The 25,354-nt window shown below is 37.5% G+C and overlaps 2 protein-coding genes across 14 annotated transcripts; both read left to right on the plus strand.

Annotated features, from left to right (window-relative positions):
* The first annotated feature begins 14,006 nt into the window (after positions 1-14,006).
* Positions 14,007-21,973, plus strand: LOC140813853 (uncharacterized). Of its 13 annotated transcripts, none has more exons than XM_073172632.1 (9): positions 14,007-14,238; positions 14,840-14,931; positions 15,028-15,093; positions 15,207-15,291; positions 15,591-15,656; positions 15,745-15,873; positions 15,997-16,863; positions 20,531-20,976; positions 21,395-21,467. In XM_073172632.1, the coding sequence occupies exons 2-6, from the start codon at positions 14,898-14,900 to the stop codon at positions 15,839-15,841; spliced, it is 348 nt and encodes a 115-aa protein (XP_073028733.1). In that variant the 5' UTR covers positions 14,007-14,238; positions 14,840-14,897; the 3' UTR covers positions 15,842-15,873; positions 15,997-16,863; positions 20,531-20,976; positions 21,395-21,467. The 13 variants fall into 13 exon arrangements, 12 of the variants coding, with proteins under 12 accessions (XP_073028733.1, XP_073028735.1, XP_073028734.1 ...); XM_073172634.1 differs by having other exon boundaries at positions 15,757-15,873; XM_073172633.1 differs by lacking the exon at positions 15,997-16,863.
* A 294-nt stretch (positions 21,974-22,267) lies between these two features.
* Positions 22,268-25,092, plus strand: LOC140813854 (replication protein A 70 kDa DNA-binding subunit B-like). The gene is made up of 10 exons (XM_073172635.1): positions 22,268-22,399; positions 22,647-22,834; positions 23,015-23,282; positions 23,359-23,461; positions 23,523-23,646; positions 23,725-23,806; positions 23,880-23,997; positions 24,140-24,289; positions 24,368-24,488; positions 24,574-25,092. The coding sequence occupies exons 1-5, from the start codon at positions 22,294-22,296 to the stop codon at positions 23,539-23,541; spliced, it is 684 nt and encodes a 227-aa protein (XP_073028736.1). The 5' UTR covers positions 22,268-22,293; the 3' UTR covers positions 23,542-23,646; positions 23,725-23,806; positions 23,880-23,997; positions 24,140-24,289; positions 24,368-24,488; positions 24,574-25,092.
* Positions 25,093-25,354: the final 262 nt, after the last annotated feature.

Genomic DNA, 25,354 nt, shown 5'->3' on the forward strand with positions numbered 1-25,354 from the left:
ATGAATAAAAGTAAATCATCTTTATTAGATTTCATGAGTCAATTTACAATGTTAGTACTCTAATTTGCACTTTTTTATTTTAGTAATTTTCGTCATATCAGTGATGTTGTGACATTAGAAAGTGAGGTGTATCATTGGAACCAAAAATTACTGTTGCGACAGAAATTACTGACATATCATATGTCATGTCATCGTTCAGATGAAAAATGACTAAAATTGAGAAAAATTCAAGGTATATGACTAATTAAACCGTCCATTGAATTTTGTATATACAAAAATCCTTTTCTTTGCATTGCTCATGCAATCATTTGAAACACCAAAAAAAAAAGGTTGTTGAATTGCATTATTGTACATGTGGATAGAGAGATATGAGCCATTAAGCATGCCCTTTCCTTTATTTTGGAAAGTGTAGAATTTTAATATGAATTATAAGGTACAAGTCAGACAAGGTGGAATATGTAGAAGAATAATGCAAAAATGTATGCGAATAGTGAATATCACGAGACTTTGTTTGAGGATGTCCCCAGTTCACTAATGCTTCTTTTTTTGACTTGCTGCTAAAGGAGAGTGCAAACTCGGACGCCATTGTCTCCCACTTGATATATATATATATATATATATATATATATATATATATATATATATATATATATATAAATTTTGGTAAACGTCTAAATAGAGTAAGAAATTTTCATATAAGCAAAAACCACAGCCTCACTTTTTGCTCCTTCTAATTTCTGTTACAATCTATAGGGTTTCTTATCCTATTTAAACGTTTACTAAAATTTCACCTCTTACTCCTTGAAGGTTTTGTTATGCTAAAACCATGGTCACTCATTCAACAATTATGTATAGATGAATGTTCATGATTCATCAGTCAGCACACGTGTTTTGTGTTAAATAAATAATGACTCTACCTATATGGGTAGCATCTACCTTAGAACAATTGATTCGAAATTAATTCGTGCACCCAAGTTTGTCAATAAAGTCACACTGGTATCCTCAGTTCATCGATGGAAAATTAATATCAAGTATATGTATAGGTGGTGTACGTTTGCAAAAATTTACTTTAATTGCTTTTAAGCTTCTAGGTAATGAAATGTTTGGCAACAAAATATTGAACGATTGATAAATTAATTTTTAAAGAATGGCACATGATGTGAGGAAAATTTTTACCTAGGATTTGGTCTGGTGAGCCAAATATTCTTCATTGATCTGATGTGCACCAAGCTGAGCTTTTGATATGAACCTGCATGGGCGAACAAAAGCTAAAAGGCGTCGGAGATGTTTCGGACATAGTCCTTCAGATGTTTAAGTCAGTACCGAGACATAACTTAAGAGTGCGAGAGAGTGGTGTTGAGTGATAGCAATGTGTGTATATAAAAAAACCATGAGAAATATATGATATTTATAAAGTTAGGAGGAGCTAGATACTTTGTAAGAAAAAAACTCAAGTACTTAAGACAAGATCCTTGAAACACGATATCTATTATGAGATTTGTATTGATCTAATCTTATCCTTAATGGATTATGGAGTTTAAAAATACATCCCAATATCTTCGTGATTCTCTTCTTATCATAAAATATTGGTTCATGAGTTTTACGTTCATGAGACTTTATCTATATCTATTGCAATATTCACATGGGCTCGGTACGGATGACCATGACATGAGCTCAGCTATCTGAGTCTTCCCTTCTTGCAAGACCTTTCCCGACCAGAGATCAACTCGGAGTTCGTGTAAGATGTTATTTCTTACTCTGACTTAATTGTATCAAATGTGGGTCAACCCTACCTTTGTAATTGGGCTCGTGTATTCATTATTTTGGTCCGGACTCGGGTCAGGTCGTCTAGATGGGGTATAATAATACGTCCCTCTTCTAGGTCTAAAAGAAGTATGAAATTTAGACTAAGTATTTGGATCGAGACGTGGTCGACCCGAGCACGCTGTATAGATTCTAGATTTGTTTTGTACAAAATGTGTTTTTTTTAGGACAGATCCGCACCGTAGAAATGGAAGATCAAGATTTTGACACATTTATTTTTCCCACAATACGATGGGGATTTTGCGATGGTTTACCTTCCCAAGGCGTCTACTCGGATTCCCATCTAAATCTGGACTGTCATATTGTTTTTGATCGTGTGGCTATCATCATTCGAGCACTCCTAAAAATATGTTGTCCCTTCCTATCATTTTTACTTTTTTTTCCTGTGTTGTTACTTTGCCGAACTGAAAAGCAATTCCTGACCATATTTTCTTGCTCGGTTCATACCATTTATCCTATTCACCTTTTTAGTAAGTCACTTTTATTTTTCCAAAAATTTATAGTTTTGACCCATGGTTAGTTAGAGAGGTTCTCCCTCCCCTTCGAAGCACTCTTCGAGCTCTGAGTTGGATGTGCCTCGGTGTCATGCCCCGAGACCGAAGTTATTCGACACCTGCATTGTTTACAACCACACAATTGAAAAAACAAGTCTCGTAATACATTATAAATTAAAACCAATTTACTGTTCATAATCAATCATAAAACTGTCTTACAAATTGAGTTAAAAAATTAAATGAGAGAAAATTAAAATAACTTCTCGATCCCTTTTATTATCAGCCCCAAAACTTGTCTTGTTCATGTTCCTCGATTTCCTCTTCTGACTTATCTGGGAAGGGTAGAGTAAGAGGTGAGTGATATGGTCGTCACTTAGTAAGTGAGGGCCGTTCAAGCACATACATAACAAATACACATGATTTTCGAAAAGCAACATATCATGCATAACATATTTCATATAGTATATCATAAGCATAAACGTAAACATAACTTGACATAGGCACTGAGATTTCTCTACTTTCCATGGTTAACTGATATTACTCCTTAATTTTTACTTCTCTAAGGGAGCGATGCGTATAACGGTTACAATCCCACCATGTAAAGGCCATAAACATATCTCATATAGGGATTTTCATCCACATCCAGTTGAATCATTACAGTGCCAAAACATAATATATACGATAATATCAAGAATGGGTAGAAGAAGAATTGCACTCGATCATAACTTTAAAAAACGAAACAATGCATAACCGAAATTATATTTTAAAACAAGCTCACTTACCTTATGATTGATTGAAAATTCGAAACCACAAAAGAATCATGCAAGCAACCCTCACAAAATGCAGCAACACTTCAACAGAAAATTAGTTTTCTTGCAGAATTATTTGCGACTTTTATTGCACCATTGGATTAGGTTTAAACTTGTACATTACATTCATAAGTCAAATAAATTGTGAACAATGGAGATCAGGTTTTGAAGTCATTTTAACTTGATTATGGATGAAAAATCATAGGTATATTATTCTCGCCTAGAATCTGGGCAATTTGTTTGTGAAGACTATATAGACAAAACTAACCGTTCGATTTGGCTGAACTTTAGATATGATGTTCAAACATATGATGGTGTATTGTGAACGGTGGAGATCATATTTGGAGAGAATATTTTCCTGAATGTATCACTCATAATTCGTTGATAATCCCTCCATAATTTCGAGATTCTCCTCCATAAATTTCGAGATGCTCCTTCCATAAATTACGAGATGCTCCTTTCATAAATTCTAGGTGCTTCTTTGTTGAGAAAAATGCTTTGTATGTAATGTTCTCTTTCAAATTTGATGGATATCTCAGCTTTGATTTTCGATATTAATATATGTCTTGTACTGGATTTTGAATTTCATGTACTTATTGCTTGGAATTTCAAATACCATGTATTATTTAATATTTTCAAATTTATTATTTTTATAATAATATTGTTATGATCAAGCGCTTACCACTAGGCCAAAAGTTATAGATGTTAGCCAAGCGCAACTTTATTTCCTTATACTTGTGGCTGCGCAGAGTGCTTCTATTTGGGTGATAATGGGTCGGTCTGTTAGGCTCATGAGTCTGGGGAGGTGCGTGTCTATCTGCTGGTGCTATTTCATATCGCTTAGATATCAGTCTTACCCTTTCCCTACCGTCGTTCATGTCCCCAGTAGAGACATTATTACCCGTTAAGATCTGGTGTCACTCTTTTACGGCCCACTTAGCCAAACAGATCAAGCGGCGCAACGTCAGCAGCTTGACGCATGAGAACTTTTCAGGAGGTCACCCATCTCAGTACTACTCTCACTCATGCACACTTAACCCAACAAATATCATAATTCAAAAATAAATTTTTATACATGTTTATATTTAAATAAATAATAATACATGCCCAAAAAATTTGGGTTCTCATATTCGGGCTCAGAGGCTAAAGTATGTTCGTGCTAATAAATCTTGGTAGATGGCGGTCGAGCTTCTTTGGTATAAGGTTTGTGGGTTCTATTTAGATACTGAGAGATGTGATGAGATCAAGGAGAGATCAGTCATGACTGCTGGTTTTGAGTTGGTCATGCCTGGGGTGGATGACCAGGCTCACAACACCAAAGAGGTTTTCCACACTTTCTTTACCGACCAATTAGATATGTGTCTTAAGTTTCCCGTCCCCTAGTCTTATCCAAAAAATGTGCAAATATTTTTGTGTATGCCTGAGCCAATTAGTCCCGAACTCCTACTCTACCTTTCTTTCCTTATGATTCATATTAAGGTTAGGATCCCTATTAGTCTAGCCCTTTTAATTAAGTTTGTTTGTATTAAAAGAGCCACCCCAGACTGGTTCTACATAAATACCCAAAACAATCACCATTTTTAGTGGAAAACCCCACTTCTCATAGGGGATGAATGAACAGATTATTCTTTGTTTGATCTCTCGAGCAATGGTTCTGTAAAATGAATAGGCCGAGGAGGTCATTGTTTGGCCATCTCTTGCTCTTGAACCTATTTCAGCCCTTACCAACTTCTCAGACACCATGTTACCTCGTAAAATCTGGTATCTCTCAAAGGTTTTGGGTAGGAGTTGTCAACACTACATGCTATATACAAAACAAATCGATGATTAACAAAAATCATGGAAAGACTCTCTATGAGATCTGAAAAGTCAAACAACCAGAAATATCATATTTTCACCTTTTTGGTTGTAAGTGTTTCATTCATAATAATGGTAAAACACATCTAACCACGTTTGACGCTAAATCTGACAATGGTGTATTTTAGCCTATTCAGTACTCATAAAAGCCTATAGAATCTATAATTTTAGAACTCTGGCAGTTGAAGAATCTGTGCATGTGGTATTAGATAAATCATCTATATGATAATAGTAGCAATGTGCATGATTTAAGTAATAGATTATATGCTAACAACCTTGGCTCTATAGTGATCATGAAATATATTTGAGAAGAACGGTTGAGGAATGACAATGTAACAGATCATGTTGATCTAGATCTAGGTGAACCACCAACATATCGAGTTCAAATCAAACTAATCTTGTTGAGGAACAAGCTGGCCCAATTCAAAAAACAATATCTACTATGGTAAATTCAAATCCCTTGGATCATGCTATCGACGGAACAAAAATCATCCACCTAAGGTGGTCGTAGATAATCCTTCTGATTCTCTAATTGGGTAAATTTCATGCAAGAGAAATTAGGAAATTTTGATAGAAATAAAGTTTTGGATTTAGTTCACATACCATCAAATCAATATGTCATAGGAACAAGAAAAGTTTTTAGAAATAAACTTGATGAAAATGGTACTGTAATCAGAAATAAAGTAAGATTAGTGGCACAATGATACAAGTAAGAAGACGGAATAAATTTTGATGAATCATTTGCACCCGTAGCCATATTAGAGCTTTTCATGATATTTCTTGCTTATGTTGTGTTTAAGGGCTTTAAGGTATATCAAATGGATGTTAAAAGTGTATTATTGAATGGTTTATTTGTAGTGACCCGTTCCAGAATCACCTACTAATCAAGATTAAGCATGCAATTAACTTAATTAATAACAATCAGAGATAAATGCGGAAAATGGTCAACAAACGATAGTTATACAACCCAAATGATATCCAGAACAACTCAGAATAAAAATATGCGGTACAACCATATCGAAACAAATAGTACTGAAGAACTAAACCAACCGGCTACTCAATGTCCTCATCGTCCTCCTCCTGAGCCATCCAACCTGAGGCCTGTCCCGAGGGAATGGGGTGTCCAAGATAAACAAAACCGAGGACGTGAGCGATAAGAACGCCCAGTACAAAAGCATGAGTATACAAGCCTATATGAAATGCACATGCTATGATATGATACCAGGGTAGTCAAGAAACAGGAGTCACAAAAGATCTCAATATGCTCAGTCTAGAGGCGCCAAGTGGATAGTGCCGCGCGGTACTCCTCTGGGTCACTACATCCACTACAAGATCAGACGTGGACCTAAAATGTCCCGGATCACCGAAGCCCTCCGGACCCGTCGGCCACTGTGTACTCTCGGTGTCCATGCGTCCACAAGACAGGGCTGAGCGGCCCCACAAGATATAGCTTATCTCGAAAGAGATACAGCTCAACAATAAAGGCTATCTCGAAAGAGATACGGCTCAAGATGAAATGTAACATGCAGTAATAAACGTGACATAAAAGCATGCATCATATGACATATATCAATGCAGCAAACAATCATGCAACACATATAAGAATGTATACTCGACCAGGATATCTCGGATAGTACTTTCGTACCTCAAACCAGCAGATCCTAACAATCAGCCCTAGAAACAAGCCTGCGTCCGTAGCCCACTGATGCCGCTAGCTCCCAACTAGAGCACAGCTCCGCTACAAAACCAGTAGCTCCCCGCTAGTGCCTGAACCTCGGGAAAAGACTAGAAACCAATCAGAAACGACTAAAACGCTCTGGAACACTCGGAATTGGCGAGTAGAAAGTGAAGCCTCGCGCCTCTATTTATAGTCAACGTTCGGAAGATCCGAACCACTTCGGAAGATCCGATCCGGTACACTTCGGACGATCCGAACCCTGCATGTCTTCCACGAGTCCAGCCACCTGTCTCGGACGATCCGAACCCTGATCGGACGATCTGAACCCTGATCGGACGATCCGAATCCTCCATGTCTTTCACGGTTCCAGCCACCTGTCTCGGACGATCCGAATCCTGATCGGACGATCCGAACCCTGATCGGACGATCCGAACCCTGTTCGGTCCTTCCGATCCCACCGAAATATAATTAATCCAATAATTAACTCAGATTAGGCATCGGGATACTACATTCTCCCCCCCTAAAAAGAATTTCGTCCGCGAAATCGTGTCTGAAGAATGACAATTCTGAACAACAATACATTCAACTTAAGAATGAATTACACTCAAAAGTACAACTGAAATTACAATCATAACTGAAAATACTACAACTAGAACAACTCTGGATGCTCTGACCGCATACGACTCTCTAGTTCTCAAGTGGCTTCTTCAGTGCCTCGGCGCTGCCACTGCACTAAGACAAGAGGAATGATCTTATTCCGCAACACCTTGTCTTTGCGATCTAGAATCCGAACTGGTCGTTCCACGTAAGACAAATCCGAATCAAGTTGAACTTCAGAGGGATGTAAGATGTGAGACTCATCTGCTACATATCGTCTCAACAAAGATACGTGGAACACATCATGAATACTTGATAGGTACGGCGGCAATGCAAGTCTGTAAGCCAAATCTCCCACGCTTTCCAATATTTCAAATGGACCAATAAATCTCGGAGACAGCTTACCCTTGAGACCAAATCTCAAAATCCTGCGAAAAGGCGAAACTTGGAGAAACACTTTCTCACCTGGCTGAAATTGAAGAGGTCGACGCTTGGTGTTCGCATAACTAGCCTGTCGATCCTGAACAATCTTAATCCGTTTCTTGATTACTGCAACCTTATCAATAGCCTGCTGGACTAACTCCGGTCCCTCAACATGTCGTTCCCCAACTTCGTCCCAGAATAATGGAGTACGACAACGTCGCCCATACAACGCCTCAAATGGTGCCATACCAATACTACGATGATAGCTGTTGTTGTACGCGAACTCAATCAAAGGCAAATGATCCTGCCAAGCGGTTCCGAAAACCATAACACAAGCTCGCAGCATATCCTCAAGTGTACGGATAGTCCTCTCTGTCTGACCGTCGGTCTCTGGATGATAAGCCGTACTCAAACTTAGTGAAGTACCCAATGCTGACTGGAAACTACCCCAAAATCGTGAGGTAAAACGAGGATTTCTGTCACTAACAATACTGACTGGCACTCCATGCAAACGTAAAATCTCTTGAATATACAATCGAGCCATACGATCGAAAGTGAAATCACGGTTATATGGCAGAAAATGAGCAGACTTGGTGAGTCGATCCACCACTACCCAAATAGCATCACTGTTCCTCGAAGACAATGGCAAGTGAGTAATGAAGTCCATCGCGATATGCTCCCACTTCCATTCAGGAATAGGTAAGTTCAACAATAATCCTCCCGGTCGACGGTGCTCTGCCTTAACCTGCTGACAAACTAGACACTTGGAGACAAACTGATAAATGCTGCGCTTCATCCCTTTCCACCAAAATCGTGTCCTCAAATCTTTATACATCTTGTTGCTTCCCGGATGAACACTCAACTTGCTTCGATGAGCCTGAGACAAGATCTCTTCCCTCAAAGTATCATCCTCTGGTACTACAACCCGATTAGACAAACACAGAAGACCATTAGACTGATAATGGAAATTACTATCTCCACCAACCAACCGAGCTAATCTCTGAGTCTTGAGATCAGACATCTGAGCATCTCGAATCCGAGTGAACAAAGTTGGCTCAGATAAAATGGTAGCAACACGAATGCTCTCCATACCCTTCCGATGCTTGAACTTAAACCCCAACGAACAACAATCCTGGACAGTACTAGACATAGCACTGGTCTGAAGTGCAGAGGCTCTCACCTTGCGACTAAGAGCATCGGCTGTGAGATTCGCAGAACCTGGATGGTACTTGATCACACAGTCATAATCTTTAAGTAGATCCATCCAACGACGTTGTCTCATGTTCAACTCAGCCTGAGTGAACAGATACTTCAGACTCTTATGATCAGTAAAGATTTCAAACTGAACACCGTACAAATAATGACGCCAGATCTTTAGCGCAAACACAATAACAGCTAATTCTAGATCATGAATAGGGTACTTCTCCTCGTGAGATTTTAACTGTCTGGAAGCATAAGCGATCACATGACCATTCTGCGTCAACACACACCCTAAGCCTTGAAAAGAGGCATCGGTGTAAACACTGAAACCATCAGATCCTGACGGTAACGCCAAAACAGGTGCAGAAGTCAGAAGTCGACGAAGCTCTCTGAAACTATCTTCGCACTCAGATGACCACTCAAATGGAACATCTTTCCGAGTAAGTTGCGTCAATGGTCTAGCTACCTGAGAGAAATTCACGATGAAGCAGCGATAATACCCTGCCAGACCTAGAAAACTACGGATCTCGGCCACTGTCGTCGGACGTGACCAATTCAGCACTGCCTCAATCTTGCTAGGATCCACAGAAACTCCTTCCTTGGAAATCACATGACCAAGGAATACTACACGATTAATCCAGAACTCGCACTTACTCAGCTTAGCATACAATTGCTTCTCGCGAAGAATCTGCAACACAATCCTCAAGTGATGGATATGCTCTTCCACACTGTGAGAATAAATCAAGATATCGTCGATGAAAACCACAACAAACTGATCTAAAAAATCCCGAAAGACTCGGTTCATCAGATCCATGAACACCGCTGGCGCATTTGTCAATCCGAATGGCATAACTAGAAACTCATAATGCCCATATCGAGTACGAAATGCAGTTTTGGAAATATCATCATCTCTAACTCTCATCTGATGATAACCCGATCGCAAGTCAATCTTGGAGTAAATAGAGGTACCCTGAAGCTGATCGAACAAGTCATCAATACGAGGTAATGGATACTTGTTTTTGATCGTCACACGATTTAGCTGGCGATAATCAATACACAATCGCATCGATCCATCCTTTTTCTTGACAAACAAGACTGGAGCTCCCCAAGGTGAAACACTCGGGCGAATATAACCTTTATCCAGAAGATCCTGCAATTGTTGCTTCAGTTCCCTCATCTATGACGGAGCCAGACGATAGGGGGCACGAGAAATCGGTGTAGTCTCTGGCATTAACTCGATGCCAAATTCCACCTCTCTAATCGGAGGAAAACCAGGAATCTCATCTGGGAAAACATCAGGAAACTCACAAACCACTAGAATATCATCTATACCAACACTACCTGTGGACGAATCAACCGCATAGATGAGGTAGCCTTCCCCGCCCGACTCTAAAGCACGACAGGCTTTCAGAGCAGATACCACTGGCATCGGAGGTCGCGCTCCCTCACCATAGAAAAACCAACTAGAGCTCTCAGTCGTACGAAACTGAACAAGCTTCTGGTAACAATCCACAGTAGCTCGGTGGGTAGTCAATAGGTCTATACCCAAAATACAATCAAAATCTTCCATCTCTAGGATCATAAGATTCGCAGTCAACTCGTTACCCTCAAAATCTAAAGGACAACCCATCACTAGACGTTTTGCTAACACCGAATGACCCATCGGAGTAGAAACGGACAGAATGACGTCTAGAGAAACATACGGTAACTTATGACGCTTAACAAATCGTGCAGAAATGAATGAATGTGATGCTCCGGTATCAATAAGAACAAAAGCAGGAATACCGCATAAACAAAAAGTACCTGCTATGACTCTCCCTGTCTCATCTGCAGCCTGATCCTGGTTCAGCGCAAATACCTGACCTTGGGCACGAGGTCGAAGGTTTGAACTACCCATTGCCTGACCCTGCATCCTCTGCTGAACAGTCGTCTGAGATCCGGAACCAGATCCTGCTCCACCTCGCAACTGAGGACAATTCTTCTTAAGATGACCCATCTCTCCGCACTGAAAACAAGCTCCCACGGCTGATCGGCACTGCTCCGATGGATGGTTCTTCCCACAATGCACACAAGAAACCTTCTTCTTACCAAAGCGAAAAACACCGCTAGACCGAGATCCAGATTCAGAAGAAGAAGAACCTGACTTCTTGAAAGACTGAGATCGAGGGCTCAAAGTATTCGAAGGTCTAGAAGAAAGAATAGACCTACCACGCTGGAGACTGATCTCTGCCTGGCGACACCGGTTCACTAACCCATCATAAGAAGTAGGATTATCACAGACAGTGACTCGATCAAAGATCTCCTGGTTAAGACCCTGAAGGAAATGGTCATACTTGGCCTCAGAACTGCCACTAATATGAGGAGCAAAGGGTAACACTCGAAGAACTTCTGCTGATATTCATCAACAGACATACTACCCTGCTTAAGATTCAGAAGTTCAATCGTCTTTGCCTGGCGAAGGGCTGGAGGAAAATATAGCTGCATGAAAGCTGCACGGAAATCGACCCAAGTCACCCTACCCTGAGCCTGGACTATCGGCGCAGAAGTCGATCGCCACCACTTGCGCGCACGGCCCTCGAGAAGAAAACTAAGGGTCTCCATCTGCTGCTCTTCGGTGCACTGGAATGCACGGAAACAACTCTCCATGCGCTCTAACCAATCCTCAGCATCATCGGGAGTCTCACCACCGACTAAAGGCTTAGGCCCCATCTGAATGAAACGGTGCATCTCAAAACGCCTAGGGCCATCACGACGATGACGATGTTCACGATGACGCCTACGATCGTCCTGGTCACCCCAACGACCTACACTCCCCTGACTACTCTCATCACCAAAGTGGTCAGCCATCGCTACAAGATAGAATGGGGAAAATGGTAAAATGGTCAACGAAAATCCCAAAACAGAATCTATATCCCAAAATCATATGCATGATCTGATACCATATATGTAGTGACCCGTTCCAGAATCACCTACTAATCAAGAATTAAGCATGCAATTAACTTAATTAATAACAATCAGAGATAAATGCGGAAAATGGTCAACAAACGATAGTTATACAACCCAAATGATATCCAGAACAACTCAGAATAAAAATATGCGGTACAACCATATCGAAACAAATAGTACTGAAGAACTAAACCAACCGGCTACTCAACGTCCTCATCGTCCTCCTCCTGAGCCATCCAACCTGAGGCCTGCCCCGAGGGAATGGGGTGTCCAAGATAAACAAAACCGAGGACGTGAGCGATAAGAACGCCCAGTACAAAAGCATGAGTATACAAGCCTATATGAAATGCACATGCTATGATATGATACCAGGGTAGTCAAGAAACAGGAGTCACAAAAGATCTCAATATGCTCAGTCTAGAGGCGCCAAGTGGATAGTGCCGCGCGATACTCCTCTGGGTCACTACATCCACTACAAGATCAGACGTGGACCTAAAATGTCCCGGATCACCGAAGCCCTCCGGACCCGTCGGCCACTGTGTACTCTCGGTGTCCATGCGTCCACAAGACAGGGCTGAGCGGCCCCACAAGATATAGCTTATCTCGAAAGAGATACAGCTCAACAATAAAGGCTATCTCGAAAGAGATACGGCTCAAGATGAAATGTAACATGCAGTAATAAACGTGACATAAAAGCATGCATCATATGACATATATCAATGCAGCAAACAATCATGCAACACATATAAGAATGTATACTCGACCAGGATATCTCGGATAGTACTTTCGTACCTCAAACCAGCAGATCCTAACAATCAGCCCTAGAAACAAGCCTGCGTCCGTAGCCCACTGATGCCGCTAGCTCCCAACTAGAGCACAGCTCCGCTACAAAACCAGTAGCTCCCCGCTAGTGCCTGAACCTCGGGAAAAGACTAGAAACCAATCGGAAACGACTAAAATGCTCTGGAACACTCGGAATTGGCGAGTAGAAAGTGAAGCCTCGCGCCTCTATTTATAGTCAACGTTCGGAAGATCCGAACCACTTCGGAAGATCCGATCCGGTACACTTCGGATGATCCGAACCCTGCATGTCTTCCACGAGTCCAGCCACCTGTCTCGGACGATCCGAACCCTGATCGGACGATCCGAACCCTGATCGGACGATCCGAACCCTGATCGGACGATCCGAATCCTGCATGTCTTCCACGGTTCCAGCCATCTGTCTCGGACGATCCGAATCCTGATCGGACGATCCGAACCCTGTTCGGTCCTTCCGATCCCACCGAAATATAATTAATCCAATAATTAACTCAAATTAGGCATCGGGATACTACATTATTACAAGAAAATGTATTTGTTGAACAACCTCCTGGATTTATGGGTCATGTACTACATGACAATGTATTTAAATTAGATAAAGCATTATATGGTATGAATCAAGCTTCTGGAGCCTGATATCACACATTATCCAAATTTTTAATTGAGCATGATTTCACATCTGCAGAGTTGACAAAAAAATGTTTAAATTCAGTTGAGAAGATCATACTCTATTAGTTCAAATACATGTAGATGACATTATTTGTGGGTCAACTAACATCAAACTCTATGAAAATTTCTCTAAGCTGATGTATGACATGTTTGAAATGAGTATGATAGGTGAGCTGACATTCTTTCGTGGATTGCAAGTTCGACAGCTTGATACTTGAATTTTCATAAATGAAGCTAAATACAACAAGAAACTCAAGAAGTTTGATATGAAGAAATGCTCAGTAGATTCAACACCCACGAGCTCCTCAATCAAGCTGGACAAAGATGAAATTCATGCTGATGAGTCTCCGATCTTTTGTGACAACACTCTACAACAATTATATATAATCTAGTGTTTCAAGAACCAAACATATTGACATAATACAACATTTCATGAGAGATCATGGTATGAAGAAAGACATCAGACTAGAACATGTATCAAGAGATCAACAAGTGGCTGACATTTTCACCAAGCCATTACTGGAGATTAACTTTCTTATCTATCTCCTAATTAAAAGTGTGAATGAGTATTTACATCAACAAATGTGAATTTACAATTTCCCCCTTAAATCACCCTTAAACGTTCCCCTCTAATTGAGAATATACACTTTCACCCTCATTATTTTAATTCATAACACCATTTCCCATACGGTGCTTCCATCCCACCCCCACTTTCCCTTTCTCTTTCCCTCCCCAAACTCCTACGCTATTTCATTTCATTTCACCTTTCACAATCTGTTTCTGATTCCTAACAAATACAGTTAATTATTTAATATCTGCACTATGATATCGACTCTATTCCAACCGTAAACCCAAATCGAAACTGTCTCTCGTAAACCATACCTGCTATTCTCCGTCCGTTGTGGAAATTTGGTGATACCCGGTAAGTTCCATAATGTCTGGGCTTAATTTTGGTTTTTTATTTATTATTTATTATATGCTTCAAACAACAGAAATTAGGATGTCAAAGCATTGTTTCATTAATCTCACTTCAAGCAAAAGCCTCTTATATTGACATTAGGATGCCCAAGTACAGCTTCCTTGTGTGCTTACATTACTATTATTAAATTAAAATTAATTGAGCAGTGGTACCATTAGAGTTGAAGATATACGTCTTAGTGATTTTTTGCCATTGTTTGATTAATTTCACTTCAAGCAATAGCCTCTTATCTTGCATTAGGATGCCCAATTATAGCTTTCTTGTGTGGGAGCAATACTATTAATTAATTATTTGAGCAGTGGGGTGACCATTAGTTAGGGCCGAAGAAATACGAATTAGTGATTTTTTTTAATTTAATAATGTAAAACATGAAATCCACCAATTTTGTCAATTTTGTTTGGCTTATAAACGTGATTTAAACCGCTATGTCTTTCCAATATTGATCTATTCCAGTGTTCCAGTTTATATATGTAGATTGAATTGAATGTTGATAAGTAGTATTTTATTTCCTCCTACATATAACTGATTTATTTCAATTAATTAGGCAACTCCAATTTTCTCATCAATTAATTCCAATTTGCCCATCCACATAAAATTTCAACATGGGCCGGACACCTTCGCTTACCTCATCCAAAAGGTTTGCATTTAACATTTTTCCCAATGCGTATTTAGTTTTTTCTTTTTTTAAAAAAAGGATATAATATTTCAAAATTATTTTTATTTTTATCAACGGGTTGTTATTCGAAAATAATAGCTCTAAAGCTATCACTAATATGCCATCAGAATTAAACTACCAAGGTATAATTTTTTTTATATGCTATTATGAGCCTCACCGATCGCATAAAAATATTAGTATCCTCATGTTTTATACTTGATGTCGTCAACTGTATTAATATTAAAGTCATTTGCAGCAAGTGCCGCAAAAGGCATAATAAGGACTGAGAACACATCTGAACCAAGAAAGAAAAGGAAAGAAAGAGGTTACAAGTCAAGCAGGTATTCCGAACTTCATTTCATCATTGTATTGCCCATTGTGATAAATTGTTATATCGTAAAAAAATATGATATCTACTTATCTTTATTTTCTTATTATGATTTTGTACTTTATCTTGTCAAAATTATTTAAGGGAAAAAAAAATTACGCTCGTATTTTGATTTCAATGTCGTTCCGTTTTCGATGTGCAAGTTTGAAATGGGACGAAAATCTATCTTCTACCTCTTAATTTTTACTATTAATTTTACTTTAATATATATCTACCATAAACTTTATTTTCCTTTATTTATTCTATGAATAGGGTATTATATGATGATAATAGCTCTATGCTTGCCGATGACATGCAAAAAAAAACAAGTGTCTCAAGGTATTTTTTTTTATGATCGTATAACATGTAGTAAAATTTCCCGTTACATCGTTTTTTAAATTCATGCAGCTGACTATAATATTTAAAGACTTATTTCCAGAAAATACTTCAGACAAAGACAAGTCGATGTTCAAACATTCAGAGAATGCATTAGAGCCCAAAAAGAAAAGAAAAAAGAAAGATAATGTCACGTTACTCGCAGCTGTTAAACATCAAGGTACAAGAAATAATTATTTATAATTCATGCCCTGATGAATCCACTACCAAATTTATTTATACATTCTTATGTTTTATGGAATTATCATATAATTATATTTTTTCCCTTGCCCATGACATGTAGGAACAATAGGATTACGTGAAATAAATTCAATGCTCGTCTGTCATCACTGCGGGACAAAAAAATTTGAATTTGAGAGCCCCACGTTCTGCTGTGATAATGGAAAAATCAGATTAGCAGCCACAACCATTCCACATGAATTATTTTTACTATTTACCGACACACAATCTCAAAAATCAGAGGATTTCCGCAAAAGAATCAGAGTATATAACAGTATATTTTCATTCACTTCTTTTGGAGTTAAAATGGATACTAATCTTGCTTCTTCGAGACGTGGAATCTACACATTTAGAGTTTTAGGACAGGTATTCCATACACTCCCACCTTTAAGTCCTCGTGAAGGAAAACCATCTCATTTCCAACTGTATTTTTGGGATAGCTGCAACGAATTGACTAATAGGATGGGTGTATTCGACAATGCTGATATTTGTGAAGATACTATGAAGCTATTGATTGATGTCATGAAAAAAAATCCATACGCAGAATTATTGCATCGAATAAATGATTTCCCCTCTATTAAAGACGTAACACTTCAAATATGCAAGAATGCTGGAGTAGATCAGCGTTGCTATAACAATCCTACAGCTGATCAAGTTGCTGCTATTTGGGTAGAGAGAAATAATCCTGACATTCCATATGATAGGGACATAATACTTCATGGGACTGATTGACACAAACACATAATAAAGCATTATTTTGGTTGTTATGATCCCCTGCAATATCCACTTCTTTTTCCAAATGGAGAAAATGGATGGCACCAGAACAATCCGAAATTTAAGGATGCGAGTATTGTTCTCCAGTCACATCATGAAATTGTGAATCCAACAAATTTTTCCTCCGTGGAATCTATTTTTGAAACGGAACAGAGAGGTATTTTTCTCATATTTCCCATAAAATTGTTATCATTGTATTTGTTGTAGATGTTTATTGAGGAAGTTTTACGGTCACTATTGAGTTACTTACAAATTATTTGAAGGGAATCTTAGTTAAACCATGTATTTGAAGTTTAATTGTGGTTTTCTAAATTTGATATTGTTCCATGCTCATAGATTTTTTTTACACAGAATTTTAAAAGCATGTTTACTATCTTTACAGCTGTTAGAAGCAATAACAACATGATGGTTTCTTACCGAGAGTACTATTGTTACAAATTTCAGATAAGGAATCAGAATCCATCCGTTCTTTTATATGCGAGAAGGTTGTTGCAACAATATGCAGTTGATATGTACATCAAACTTGAAACAACACGCTTGGATTATTGCAGAAACAATCAAGCTGAATTGAGATCTGAGTATTATCAAGGCATTGTGGATAGTGTCAATTGTGGAGAAACAAGAGGAAGTGAAATTGGAAAGATAATTGTTCTTCCTGCATCGTTCATTGGAAGTCCAAGAGACATGCGAAAAAGATATTTAGATGCAATGGTATTGGTAAGAAGGTTTGGAAAACCGGATCTCTTTATAACAATGACTTGTAATCCATAGTGGAAAGAAATTACAGATAACTTAATGGGCAGTCAACAACCTCAGGATCGGCCCGATTTGACAGCTAGAGTTTTTCGATCAAAGGTCCAAGACTTGAAAAAAGAAATAATTCATAAAGCAATATTTGGAATGGTTGCTGCTTATGTTTACGTAGTTGAATTCCAAAAAAGAGGTTTGCCCCATATCCACATGTTGATAATCTTGAAGAAATCATATAAGATAAACAGTGCTGATCAATTCGATGATCATGTTTCGGCTGAATTACCTAACAAAGATAAAAATCCAAGGTTATTTGACCTTGTAACGCAGCATATGATGCATGGACCTTGTGGATATTTGAATAGAACAAACTCTTGCATGATTGCCGGACAATGTAAGAGTCATTATCCACGAAAGTTTTGCGAAAAAACCATTCAAGGTGAAGATGGCTATGCTATTTACCGAAGAAGAAACGATGGCCGGACAGTAGATATAAGAAGAGCTAAATTAAATAATCAGTGGGTGGTTCCCTACAATCCGTACCTTCTTTTGAGATATGATTGCCACATAAATGTTGAAATTTGTTCAGGCTTGACTGCAGTTAAATATCTTTACAAGTATATTTACAAAGGTCATGACAAAATTGCCGTACACATTGCGTCAGGAAATGAACCCGGTACTATAGATGAAATAAGAAATTTCCAAGATGCAAGATGGGTCTCCGCACAAGAAGCATTGTGGAGAATTTTTGAGTTTGACTTAAATGAAATGTCTCCAGCTGTTATTAATTTAGCACTACATTTACCAAATAAACATTGTGTGACGTTTTGGAAAAATCAAAGTTTGGATTATGTTTTGCGGCAAGATTACAACTCGAAAACAATGTTAACTGAATTTTTCCATACTTGCTCAGTTAGCACAAAGGCAGTAACATTGTTCTATACTGAGTTTCCAGAATATTATGTTTGGGATAACCAAAGTAAATGCTGGTATGAAAGGAAGAAAAGAAAATTATTGGTCACGTAAATGCAGCAAATCCCAACGAAGGAGAAAGATACTATTTGAGACTTCTACTAAATCATGTAAGAGGACCCATTTCTTTTGACGATTTGCTAATAGTTAATGGAAATATTTGTGTTACTTTCAAAGAATCAGCACAAAAAAGGGGATTACTTGAATCTGACCAAAGTACTGTTGAATGTTTGAACGAAGCTGTTACCTTCCAAATGCCACATGCTTTGCAGAGATTATTTGCAACACTTTTAGTGTATTGTGAACCAGTTGACGTGAGATTGTTATGGGATTCATACTTAAAAGCAATGTCCGAGGATTACCAAAAAGAGTTTAGTCAAAACAAAGAGTTAGTAGTCTCAAAAACACTTCGAAGTATAAAAATAATTTTGGAAAGCATGGGAAAACACATTGGTGCTTTTGATCTCCCACAAATATCTCTCGACATGAATCAATGCAATATACCAATTTTTAGAGAGATAGAAGAAGAAACGTCAATACAAATATCATAAGATGATTATTTGGCGCAGTTCAAGTTGAATAGTGGCCAACATGAAGCATTTCGAAAAATTCTGGAGTCTGTACACAAGGGAAATGGTGGCTTGTTTTTTGTCAACGGACCTGGAGGAACTGGAAAGACATTTTTATATCGAGCACTGCTTGCAGAAGTCAGAAAAAAGAAAATGATTGCTCTAGCTACAGCAACTTCAGGAGTTGCAGCTTCACTATTACCAGGTGGACGAACGGCTCATTCCCGCTTTAAAATTCCAATTGATTTACATGAGGAGAGTTACTGCACAATAGCAAAACAAAGTGGTCTTGCAGAATTGTTACGGCGCACTCATTTAATTATTTGGGATGAAGCACCAATGGCAAAAAAAACAGCAATCGAAGCAGTAGATCGAAGTCTACAAGACATAACTGGAATTGATAAGTACTTTGGTGGAAAAGTGGTTGTTCTAGGTGGGGATTTTATGCAAGTTTTGCCTGTACTTCCAAAAGCTACAATCCAAGAAACAATCAATGCAAGTTTGGTGAAATCTTATTTATTCTCGGAAATGACCCAACTAACTTTGTCTGAGAATATGAGAGCAAAAACAGATCACATTTTTTGCGAGTTTTTGCTTCGTATTGGTAATGGAACTGAAGCTACTGATAATGAAGGTAATGTTAAGATTCTTGATGAGATGCTCAGAGAAAAAATTGATCGATGAAATTTTTCCAGAATTGGAAAAAAATTGTCATTCTGCTACTTATATTACTAATCGGGCAATTCTTGCATCAAAGAATGAGTACGTGGATCGCCTAAATGAGAAAATAATTCCTTTGTTTCCTGGAGAATCTCGAGTATTTACAAGCTTCGACGAGGCAATTGATGATTCTCATAATTTTTATCCACAAGAATTTCTAAATTCATTAACCCCAAATGGAATGCCTCCTCATCGCTTGGTCCTGAAAATTAATTGCACTGTTATGTTGCTACGAAATCTAGACCCTTCAGATGGTTTGTGCAATGGGACTAGAATGGTTTGCAGATCATTTGAAAACAATGTTATTTATGCAGAAATCACTATTGGTCAACACACTGGAAAACAGGTATTCATTCCTCGAATTCCATTATCTCCTGCTGAAAATGAAGGATATCCTTTTCAGTTTCGAAGAAAACAGTTCCCAATCAGACTTTGTTTTGCAATGACAATTAACAAAGCTCAAGGTCAAACAATACCTACTGTTGGAGTATACTTGCCTCAACCTGTTTTTTCTCATGGACAATTATATGTTGCATTATCCAGAGGCACTTCAAGGGAAACTACAAAGGTCTTGATTCGACCTGATGCAGTCCGAGACACTGATGACACTCGAACAAAAAATGTTGTCTACAGGGAGATACTAGACAAAAATCTGTAATTTACGAGTTGTTTAAATAATGTTTTTGGGAATAATATAACTGGACAAATTGTTTTGCCCAATAATTTTTGGGCTTTTTTGTGCAGTTTAAGTTTGTTATGCCCTTATTCTATCTTGTGCTTGCTTAATAATGCTTGGTTTTTGGGTACGGGCAGAAATGGGGTTGTTGACTGGATGTTGAAGGTGATTGCCAATTACGAGTTCACTGCCATGACTCTTGTTTTAGCTGTGTTATACTATGACAGATTTCGGTCCAGCCCTTGTTTTTAGAAAGATAACACATGGATCATTCAACTGGCTGCTGTCGATTGTCTTTCTATAGCTACAAATCCGAAGGATACTCAATTGCCTCTTCTGTTAAACCTTTAATTCTTTATTGTGGCTCATTTATGGTGATAATGCTTGGATTTTAAGTATGTTTTCAAGGCAAAGATGATACAGAGAGGGGAGCTTTTGGTGATCTAGACACTTAAAAGGAAGGTGAATCTCATTACACCACTCTCATTCTTTGACCACATTGTGAGGAGATTTCGATTGATCACCAATTTACACACCAAGTTCTTGAGGAGCTGTGAGAGTCTCATACTCAATATCGTAATCGGTACGTGGTATTTGGTTAGTTTGACAATAATATATGTTTACTTCAGCATAACGGATGATTGGTCTGTGAATTTAAGTGAATGAATTGATATAAGACCATTATTCAAATCTGAATTTCCAGGAGTTCCTGTCCATTATTTTCATTTCCATGTGTAATTGCATAATGTAGGTTTGTGCATAATCTTCCTTCTGTCATAGCTGTTGTAACAATGAAGTATGTTATAAGAGAGGTCTAGCCTTCTGTTGCCCCGAAATACGAAAACCAACTCGTGATCGTGTTAAAAACTAGCATGTTATGTTGATCTTTTCGCTTTTTGTTCATATTCTGAAATCTGGTCATCTATTAGCATCTTGTCAGTTATTGTAACAAAAATTTGACGATTCATTGATTCTTGATTGTGAAATCGGGATTGTCACAGGACAAGGTCAATGCTTGCCGTACAATCATTCTGGAGCTAATGGATGCCCATAATCGCAAGCCGTGCCACAAGAGAGAGCTTTTGTTTCGCCTGGTTCATCCTCTCCGGAGCCAGCCATTATTTATGAAAAGCAGAATTCTGGATCAGCACACCATAGTGGCTCCATTAAGCATAAATTTGCTTATTGGTGTGACTGACAATCCTCATTGAACACTCTTGTCCTCATTTTTGGTATGGTTTTTCAATCATAATATAATGTATTCATATGATTATGGATTAAATATCAATGTATTCCATGCCTACACCCTCTCAGACTGAACTCAAGAAGCACATTTGATCCATGTCTTGAAATCCCTCGCTGTAGAGCTGAAACACCCGCCAGATCCTCAACAAAGATCGTGCTTCGATAACTTGTACACAAAAGATATCAGGGACGTTGCTAACTTCTTAGGAGGGGCAAGAGCAGATCCAGATCAAGTTGCAAGAAGCATTTCTCAACATGCTTATTATTATTCCATTGATAAATATGCTTTTACTCCCCTTCACAGAATCGTATCTAAGGAATGGTAAAATAAATACATACATGTATATATATAAATTTTCACACAATTGAAATTACATGCAACCGAAATATCATAATTTATTTAAAAAAAAATTAGACTACATAGTTGAAAGTAAACAGACATGTCTTTTCAATAAATAAATAAATTTAAATTTTCATTGGCAAATAAATGTTGTTTATATTCTGTTCTTATTTTACAATAAAGACTTGGGCTAATATTTTTGATCCATTATTATCCTTTCATTGCTTTGGGCCTTCATAAACGTGCGTCTTCTCACCCTCAAGACTCTCACAGCTTTTCATTTCTTCCCCTTACTGTCGTAAATTGGCTTGACCCATGGGTACAGTGGATAAAAAAAACCAGAAGAGTACAAGCTTCAAGACGAAGGGTTATGGAAAGAATAGCGGGGCGTGTGTCTTGCTCTATTGCTTACATCCAACAGGTGCGTTCTTCTGAAATTTTTTTAGCCTAATTATTTAATTAGTTTATTAATTTACTTAATTAATTATTATTTATATTTTAAAACAATATAACATAAACATTGCTGAAACGGTGAGAATGAACATAAGACATACATTCCGAAACGATTACAACGAATCCGAGAAACAAAATTAAGTCATATTCAATCTTTAGATAATATAATAAATAACATATCAAACAAATTTATTCTCACTCTTTCTGTCGTTCAGGGAAGAAATACATAGTCTGGACTTTTGTCAAAATGGAAATGGAAAATTCTGTTAGTGTTCCTATCAATTCACTTCAAGCATACCAGAAAAATGCCATAATTAAAGTAATGGTTCTTCGACAAGGAAATCAAACCTCCACAAGGCAAGGTTCAACAACAATCCGGAAGATGATATTCATGGATGAAGAAGTAAGTTTTCAGATAAATATTAGAGGCCAAACAAATTCATACCAAAAAATTACTTTGTCATTCTCCTAAAAAAATTGTTCTGTCTTTTGTTTATATGCAAATTATACAGAAAAATATCAGGTTCTAATTATTGGTTGTATAATATCCTAATACTGATTTGCTTGTGCTTCCTGTTTGAAGGGTACATTGATTCATGGTATAATATTTTCAAACATAATTCAACTATTTGAAGATCAAATGAGGATCAACAAGACTTATATTATCGAGGACCCAATTGTCCAACCGATAAATAAAAAGTACCCAAATGTGAATAAAAACATTGAATTGCTGCTGCACAGAGGGACAATTCTCAGAGAGGCACAACAACAATTAACATATGACAACTTGAACTTTGACTTTAAAGAGTTTGCTTATGTGAATGCAAATCCAGTCACTGATAATGAGCATGGTAACTGTTGCTACGATTCTTTTACATTTATAAGAAAAATGATATATTTGTTTAATGTTTTACCCGTATTGTACAGATGTTATTGGAATTTTGAAAAAAGTTCGACAAGTTAATCGTTTTGAGAGAAAAGACAAGCTCGGCTTTGGTTATAGAAGGGAAGTAGTTCTCATTAACACAATGTAAGTTCGTAAAATAAAATCACCTAATTCGACATTTATTGCAAAATCTTATTTCTTGCAGGCTACAAACTATCACATAAACTTATGGGATGATCTCGCACTGAATGAAGGACAACTTCTGAAAGAAAATCGTATTCAAAACTCAATCGTGGCCTTCTGCAATCTTAAAATGAGTGTATATCATGGTATTGTCATAAAATAATTATATTTTACTTGTGTTATAAACATAAATAATTTGGGCCACCCTCTTCTTAATAAACCAGGATTTCCTCAGTTGCAATCAACATTCGCTACAGGAATGTTGCAAAACCCAAAATGTGACGAAACAGAAAGAATAAACTTATGGTACGTACAAGATCCTCATTCCTTTTTCCATTAAGAGTTATTTTCTGCTATTAAACAACATTTGTTGGCATAGGTTGGAACATATTGTGGGAAAACAAAGTTTGAATATATTATGGGCGGCAAAAACAATCAAAGAATGTGAGGAAATCAAACTAGAGCAATTGATGGATAAGAATATTTCTTTGACACAAGTACAAGCAGTATTACAACTCGGTATATGATTTCCAAAGTAAATTTACATAATATGATGTTACTAAATTTTATATTAATATGTTCATGTAAATGATAATATGTAATACACATAAAAATTAAAGTTTTATTCTTTTCTCACAGGACATGTATTACTGCTTTAAGGCAACTATTTGAGAAGAAATCAAAACCATGGTATGATGCTTGTTCCAGTTGTCTCAAAGCAATCATCAAAACAACGAAAGGAATAAGTTGTGCAAATTGCACAAAACAACCTGTTCAAATTATGCAAAGGTATGATTCATATTCTATTATGTTGTAGTGCTGTTAAAAAATCCTACTTATACCTTGATGGCACGTGAATTTCTATAGGTATCGTTTAACAATGAAACTGCAAGATAATGACACATCAGCAAGACTTACCTTATTTGAAGAGGTAGCCTCTGATTTTATTGGTTGCTCGGTGGATGAATATATTGAATTACTAAATAAGGTATACATAATTGTAATTGTAAATCCTTTTGTCATATTTATAAATGTTTATTATTTAACTTCCCATTGAAACTATATAATAACAGGAACATGATGAGACAAAATTTCCCATTGCTCTTGAGAACTCAATCAAGGAAGAGCATGTGTTTCTTTTCAAGATGGATCCAGAAATTGTTAAACAGAAAAATGATCTATCTATAGTAGTGGAAGGTTTCCAAAGGCCATTCCTAGATATCTTCGACACCAACCAGCCTGGAAAGCAAGTGTCGGCAACCAGTTTCCATGATCGCAAAAGGAAAAAAAAAAACAGATTCATCGAAAACTACAAGAAATTTAGATGACTTACAAGTATCAAAGCATGCAACAGATGGAAGTTTTGAAATCGAAGTTGACAAGAAATTTTCTGCATTTACTCAAAGACGAAGACGTGTATTGAAGCAGAAGTTAAAGTGATTGCCTTGAAAAAATACCAATATTGATAGTGATTAGCGTATAAGAGGAAAAATATAGAATATTTCTAAATTATTTGGCATAAGTAGCATTATATGATTGATTCCTTCTAAACAAATTTTTTGTATTTTCACATTAGTATAATTAAATCAATTAATCTTAAGAAATAAATTGAAAATTTCCAGTTATATGTATTTCTTTGTATATTACTCACGTGCAACGCACGTGCTTTTTCCTAGTTTTAGAAATACTTAAGGACTTGTTGATTAAAATTAATAATGCATGTTTTTAGGGTAAACTTTAAGATTAAGCTAATAAGACAACATTCGAGTTCACAAGCTAAAATGGTCCAACAGCTCAAGCTTGTGATAGGCTCAATCTTATCGTATAGCTCTCATATGCCGACAAGTTACCCAA

The sequence above is a fragment of the Primulina eburnea genome, chromosome 15 (genome assembly GCF_022965805.1).
Source record: "Primulina eburnea isolate SZY01 chromosome 15, ASM2296580v1, whole genome shotgun sequence".
Lineage (NCBI taxonomy): Eukaryota > Viridiplantae > Streptophyta > Magnoliopsida > Lamiales > Gesneriaceae > Primulina > Primulina eburnea.